General features: G+C 46.2%; 1 protein-coding gene across 1 annotated transcript; it reads left to right on the top strand.

Moving 5' to 3' along the window:
* The first annotated feature begins 241 nt into the window (after positions 1-241).
* On the top strand, positions 242-7688 carry CCR2 (C-C motif chemokine receptor 2). The gene is made up of 2 exons (XM_004368459.2): positions 242-563; positions 5734-7688. Exon 2 carries the CDS (start codon positions 5745-5747, stop codon positions 6792-6794), a length of 1050 nt encoding a protein of 349 aa, XP_004368516.1. The 5' UTR covers positions 242-563; positions 5734-5744; the 3' UTR covers positions 6795-7688.
* The last annotated feature ends 6 nt before the right edge of the window (positions 7689-7694 follow it).

Below are 7694 nucleotides of genomic sequence, written 5' to 3' on the forward strand. Positions count from 1 at the left end.
GGATACCAGATCCACCAAGCCACTGAAACCAGTGCACAGGGTCACAGTAAAACTTCATTCTCTGCCCTCCACCATCACCAACAGACCCCATTAGCATTTTTTCTCTCTTCTTTGAAGTCAAAAGCTATCCTCTGGCAAGTAAAAAGTTTACTGTGTTCCTGTCATGCAAATGACTGCTGGCAGGCGGGCAGAAGGTGGAGGAGTTCCAGATATAGAGACCCACAAGACAAAGAACCCCAGAGTCGTTAGGTCTGGAAGCAGATGCCCAGGGTGTGTCTGGCTCACACTCAAGGTTGCATAAGCAAGATTTCAAAATTACTCCTACTCGGGAGACCTCAAACAAGTGTATAACCTTCCTGGCTGGAAAAGAAGAACTATATTATCTGAATTTTTTTTTTTTTTTTTCATATCTTTAGCATCACTTGCCCTTGTATCTCCGCCTTCTTTTTCTGCAGGAAACTTGATTTCCTACTTCTGCACACCAAATTTCTACCTCCACATCTGCTGGGTTCAGTTACCGAGAAGCCTGACACACCAGTGGCGCCTGGAAAAAACTGTCACCGGTGAGTTAGGGGGCTTTTCCTGTGACTTGATGAATCATCGGCTCAGGGTGTCTCAAAGCTGGAGACACTTGGACTAGGCACACCTTGAGGGACCGCAAAGCCCTGTGAACTTTGGTGGAATGGCTAAGGTGGAGGGAGAGGGTGAAGGGCAGCATCTGACCAGGAGGTTTTAGCAGAGATCCTGTTGACAGGGGGGAAGTGCAGAGCCCAGCCGGGGTTGGGGGACCCTTTCCCTGGACTCAGGAGGTCAGAGAGAGAGCACTAAAATAAGATCACAGCAGCACACTGCTCAATCCTGCCCCTCTTGCTCTGCCCCACCCGGCCCCAAATGGCTTTAAATGTAGAACTTTCTACCAGGAAACTTTATCTCCTCTCTAGTCCATATATGTGACAGTCCATGCCCCGAACCAAAACGAGCCTCTTGCCTCAACTCAGGAGGTCCACAGAGGCTGAACTGTGGAGATTTTCTGCAGGCAGGTTTTTGTTGTTCTGGATGATGTGTTCTGACTCCTGAAAGTGACACCTAGGTCAGGGTGTTTCAGCCACCTTGCTAAGCGTCCACTGTGGTAGGAGCCAGGTGCACTGGGGAGATGGGGCAAAACAACAAAAAGACAGAGGGGCTGGTATTTGAGATGCCAGGGCATGCAAACAATACAGGGTAGAACCCAGGGCGGAAGGTGATCAGGGCAGCACGACTCCTCCCAGCCACCTCCCAATCTGAATCTAGAGCAAGGGTCTGGGCTGTGTGTTCCTGACAGATTTCCTGTGGGATTCTGAGGCCCAGCATCTGAGAACCGCCGATTCCATCCACACTCTTGGGTTACACAATAGCCCAGAGGGCGTGCTGCAGTAAGTGCCTATATAGAAGGATTATCAATATATCAGTTTTTATTCGGTCTCCCATCCAGTCACCTGGGAGCCCAGTCCACAGCAGGGCATTTTGTTTTTCAGCAGCTTATAGCCAACTACTTCTGTTACTCGCTTATTCAGCTGATACTCACAGCTACTATGTGCTGGGCTCTGAGGGAGAAAGCTGTGGCAGTCTGCTTCTGTAAAGATGACAGCCTTGGAACCCTATGGGGCAGTTCTCTGTCCTACAGGGTCGCTATGAATCAGAATCAACTCTACAGAAATGTTTTTGTTTTTTATGTGCCGGGTTGGGAGTTCCTGGGTGGAGCAGATGGTTAACCTAAAGTTGGAGGTTCAAGTCCACCCAGAGGCACTCCAAAAGAAAGATCTGGTGATCTCCCTCCCAAAAATCAGCCACTGAAAACCCTATGGAGCTTAGTTCTACTCTGACACACATGGGGTCTCCATGAGTCAAAATCAACTCAATGGCATCTGTTTTGTTGCTTTGTTTTGTTTGTATGGACTGGGTTCTGGAGCACTTGCATACCTCGGTGCAAAACAAGACCCCTGCCCGCATGGAGCTTCTTTTCTAGAGGCAATGTAAATGGGTGTGTGTGTGTATGTGTGTGTGTGTGTGTGTGTGTGCTTGCATGTGCCCACACATGTGGTGGTGGGGGAAGAGTTGTGTGAGTGCATGTGTGAATTCGAAGGCTAAGTGCCAAAGAAATTTTGTCCCAGGCATAGAAGAATACTTAGAAAATCCATTAACTGTTCTGTGACATCTCTGCTCCCAGAGCCTGGAGTTCGGAACCCTTTAGAGGATTTGAAGAAAACAGCCTGAGGTTCAAATTCCAGCTCAGCCATCGCTTGCTTTGTGGGCTTAGGAATGTTATTTCTCCTGCCCATGCTTCAATTTCTTCATTTGTGAAATGTATAAATGCTCACCACCCAAAGTTGTTGTAAGAAATAAATTAATGTATGCAAAGCAGCATAGCTAGCACCGGAGCTTAAGGAGCACTCAAGATCATCACTGGATTTCTTTAAAACCAAAAACCAAACCCACTGCCATCAAGTCGATTCCAACTCAGAGCAACCCTATAGGACAGAGCAGAATTGCCCCATAGGGTTTCCAAGACTGTAAATCTCTACGGAAGCAGACTGCCACATCTTTCTCCTGCAGAGCAGCCGGTGGATTTGAACCCCCGACCTTTCAGTTAGCAGCCGACTGCTTTAACCACTGTGCCACCAGGGTGTAATTCTTCAGGCAGATACTTTTTTTTTCCAGCCTTGATCAGAGGTCTTATTTAGTTGCTGCAGACTTCAAGAATCTGCCTCAGTGAAGTGAAATGTAAGACTTGAGAAATGTGTCAATCACAGAGAAACTGAAGGATAAGATGTACAGATGGATAAAAAACAAATTTAGTCGCTATCAGAAGAAAATAAACGTTTTTTGAGAAGCAAGTTTAATGATGTTAGGTCTCATAATTATTATTATTATAAAGAGTCATATGCATTCATTCAGTGAACATGTATTGACGCCTCCTTTAGCCAGATGCTATCCTAAGAGCTGGCGATAGAAACATGACTTAGTCCTTGCCCTCAGAGAGCACCCAATGTGTAGAAGACAATGTGGTAAGTGCTTATTTAGGGGCAGGCACAGAGTGTTATGAGATGATAAGAGTGATTTGATAGAGGAGGCAAAGAAGCCTTCCCAAAGAAGGGGAATTTGAGCAGGGATATTGAGGGATGAACAGGAGCTCACAAGCCATCTTAGGCAGCGGGACAAGCATTGCAAAACCAGTGAAGCATGAAGGAAATGGTGACTTCGCGGAAAATGGAGAGAAGGTGGCTGTGGCTATAGCCCAGGATCTGGGACTCCAGACACGATTGGAGATGAAGCTGAGAAGTGGGCTTAGGAAGACACAGTGAACAGTGAGCATTACCTTTGAGGTCCCACCATATACAAACTACAAGGCTACTGGAGGTTTTGAGCTGAGAAGCATGTGATCCAATTTCCATTTCAGAGAAAACGGTTTGAAAGACAGCATGGCTGGGAACAGGGAGCAAAACGAGCAAGCACAAAACCACAACAAAGCAAGAAGTGAGGAGGGTCTGAGGCAAGGAAGTGGCAGCGAAAGAGGCGCAGAGGGGATGAATTTGAGAGGCATTTCTGAGGTAGAATTCACGTGACATAATATTACAGAGCATTTCTCTGTGCAAGGCTGTGCTGAGTACTTATCTCCATCAATCTTCACAGCAACTCAGGAAAGTCACTATTTTATATGTAAAGAGACTGAGACTTAAGTAATTAGCCCCAAATCACACGGCTTGTAAGTTGGGGGCAGGATTCAAATCCAGATCTGATTGATTCCAAAGGTCCTGGAGAGAACCCAGGATGACACCAAGCCCTGCTTCTCAGACAACTGAGTAAAGGACAACCATGAAGATAAGAAATCTACAAGCAGGAGCAGTTTCAGGGGTGCTTGGTTTGGGAGCGGTTGAATGAGGTTGAATGACATCGTCTTTGTTCACTATGTATCTGCAGTGCCTAGAACAGAGTACGGCTCATAGTGGGTTCTCGGTCAATACTGGTCAAATGAATACATCATAGGAAGACGTGCAGTGGGCAATGGAAAACTCACTTGTGAGCTTTAAGAGAAAGATGGGACTTGAAGACAGAGCTTTGAGAAGCATTAGCGTAAGGGAGAATAGATGATGATATGATTCAGAAAGAGCTTTGTAGCAACAATAAAGAGGTGAAAGGGAAAAGGGGTGAGACCCAGGGATAGTGCCTGGGGACACTTAAGGTGTGAGCAGGGGAGAGGTACCAACAACAACAAATTTTAAGAAGAAGTTGTCAGACAGGAGCTACCATCTGTTTGAAATGGAAGACGTTGGCAGACAGATCAATGAGGATGAGACTGGAACGAAGCCGGGGCATTTGAAAATCGGGTTTGTGATTGGCAACATTGGTAGGAGAAGTTTTGGCAGAATGATGGAGGCAGGATGACAGATGCAGAAGGTTGAGAGGGGTATCAGATAGATAACTCAGTTAGAATGCTTTCAGCTGCAAGTAACAGAAAATTTAACTCAAAGTGGCTTAAAAACAGGGGATTATTTATGTCAGATAACAAGAAGCCAGGAGATGAACGGTGCAAGGGAGGGTTCAGGACTTGATGATGTTGGGACTCTGCTTGGCTTTTCTCCAATTCTCTGGGTGTTTCATTCATGGCCCCAAGCTCCAAGTCCTTGCAAGACAAGTTCCTAAAGCAGACGGGGCAGGTGGGAGTTTCTCTGCGTGTGTCTCTCTTAGATCAGGAAGGTGCATTTCCAGAAACCCCTAGCACACTCCCTCTAACATATTAACGTCCAGGAATGGGTCACATGACTGTTCACGCCTGCAAAGGAGGTAGGAAAAGCAAGTTTCCAGCAGTTTTAAGCTTATAATGAAATCGGGCTTGCTGGGGAAGACAAAGCGTGTTGTGAAATAGCCGTTGAGTAGATCACGGGTGTCTGCACTAGGAATAAAAGGGAAGTGGGGGACTAGCACTGAGTCCCTGGGTGGTGCTAGTGGTTTACGTGCTTGGCTGCTAACCAAAAAATTGGAGGTTTGAGTCCATCCAGAGGTACTTCAGAAGAAAGGCCTGGCATTCTACTTCTGAAAAATCAGCCATTGAAAACCCTATGGAGCACGGTTCTAGTCTGACACACATGGGGTCACCATGAATCGGGGTTGACTCGTTGACAACTGATTGAGTGGACTAGCACACATGCTTTTAAGGAGAGAGTTTCAAAGGAAAGAACAAAGACTGGGGAGTTGCTAAGTGGAGCAAGGATACTTTTAAGACCAGGGATTTTGACAACGACACTGTGTGGCCTTCCTTTTACTCTGTTTCTAATCCGTTGCCGTCAGGTCGATTCTGACACATAGCGACCCTATAAGACAGCGTAGAACTGCCCCATGGAGCCGCTGGTGGATTCCAACTGCCGACCTTTTAGTTAGCAGCCAAGCTCTTAACCACTGCACCACCAGGGCTCCCTCTGTTTCTAGGACAGAGGAAAATAAATGACAAGGAAATGCTTCCCCAGTTCATCCACAACATGCTGTGTCCACAGCTCAGTCTTTCCTTACAAGAACTATCATGGAGGATGACAAAGAAGCCACCACTAGTTATGACTATGATTACGGTAACCACTAAGGAATTCTGTTGTTATTATTAGTTGCCGATTCCGACTCATGGCAACCTCGGGCACAGAGTAGAACTGTGCTCCATAGAGTTTTCTAGGACCTTATAAAAGTTGACTTTTTCTTTATTCACAGGGTTGAGCAAGATGGAACATCAAACGTCGAGTCCCATGTACGATTACATCGATTACAGTGCATCGGAGCCCTGCCAAAAACTGGACTTGAAGCAAATCGCAGCCCAGCTCCTGCCCCCGCTCTACTCCCTGGTGTTCATATTTGGTTTCGTGGGCAACATGCTGGTCGTCCTCACCCTGATAAACTGCAAAAAGCTGAAGAGCATGACTGACATCTACCTGCTCAATTTGGCCATCTCTGACCTGCTGTTTCTTCTTACCCTCCCGTTCTGGGCCTACCATGCTGCAAATGGATGGGTCTTCGGGAATTCAGCATGTAAATTATTCACTGGGCTGTATCACACTGGCTATTTTGGTGGAATCTTCTTCATCATCCTCCTGACAATTGATAGGTACCTGGCGATCGTCCATGCTGTGTTTGCTTTAAAAGCCAGGACGGTCACCTTTGGGGTGGTGACAAGTGGGGTCAGCTGGGTGGTGGTTGTGCTTGTCTCTTTACCAGGAATCATCTTTACCAGAACCCAACAAGAAGAGTCTCATCATATTTGCGGCCCTGCTTTTCCAGTAAAATGGAAGAATCTCCATACGATTATGAGGAATATCTTGAGCCTGGTGCTGCCACTACTTGTCATGGTCATCTGCTACTCGGGAATCCTGAAAACCCTCCTTCGGTGTCGAAACGAGAAGAAGAAGCACAAGGCCGTAAGGCTCATCTTTACCATCATGATTGTCTACTTCCTTTTCTGGGCTCCCTACAACATTGTCCTTGACCTGACCACCTTCCAGGAGTTCTTTGGCCTGGATAATTGCGATAGCTCTAACAGGCTGGACCAAGCCATGCAGGTGACGGAGACTCTTGGGATGACACACTGCTGCATCAACCCCATCATCTATGCCTTCGTCGGGGAGAAGTTCAGAAGGTATATCTCAGTGTTCTTCCGAAAGCACATTGCCAAACACCTCTGCAAACAATGTCCAGTGTTCTATGGGGAGACAGCAGATAGGGTGAGTTCAACCTACACCCCATCCACTGGGGAGCAGGAAGTCTCGGCCGGTTTATGAAATGAGGAGCCATTTGCTTGTTACTTTTAAAAGGAAAAAAATAAACTGCCCTTGAGGAAATCAATCTGTGTATAATAACAATCCTTAAGGGTTTGTCGAAGAATAAAAACGTGTGAAGCAGGTGCCCTGGAACCTCTGAGTTGTATGTCCCAAGACAGACTCATGACACACCTTGTATATATAGCATATGCTCAGGGAATATTCCAGAACAATCCCACGTAGAGGCTTTGACTCTCCAGCAAGCTCACCTCGGTTCCTGGATGATGCTGCATCCCCTGTGTTTATGCTTTTTCCAGCCCACACCATTTCATCGTTCTGTATCTGTTTCTATCAATCTCTTGTAATCAAGGGTCCAGTTGGAAGAGAAGAGGAGACGGAGAAAGCCACAGGGTGAATGGGAATGAGGGTGACTGGGTCAGGGCCAAGTGCAAGAAGGTGGGAGACGTGAGCACGGCTGAGCCTGGGCAAGTATGAAGGTAAGGGCTTCACTCACACAACCAACCAGGAAGCGGTACCGACCCTCAGCCTCATCTCCCACCTGTAGTTAACTTTGTAGACTTTGCCAGGTCATGGAGAGCTTGGGAACTGTATTAACTTTCCTGGAATTTTGGTTGGGTCTGATGAACTTCTTGTGTGTAAGTGCATGACACACTTTTGCTTTCCTACCTTTTATTTATGACAATCATGAGTTGGAATCAACTTGATGGCAACTGATCTGGTTTACTGGTTTCATGACAACCACACACTCTACATTTGAAATCTGTTAAATGCCCTGTCCCATTACTCACATATATTTTAGGCCTTATCCCCCTATAGAAAAATTTATGTCAAATTTTTGTTTATAAAATATTGCATAATCTATGATCAACTGAAAAACAAAACAAAATAAAAACAGCTTGT

The sequence above is a fragment of the Trichechus manatus genome, unplaced genomic scaffold (assembly GCF_000243295.1).
Source record: "Trichechus manatus latirostris isolate Lorelei unplaced genomic scaffold, TriManLat1.0 scaffold00001, whole genome shotgun sequence".
In the NCBI taxonomy this organism is placed as follows: Eukaryota; Metazoa; Chordata; class Mammalia; order Sirenia; family Trichechidae; genus Trichechus; species Trichechus manatus.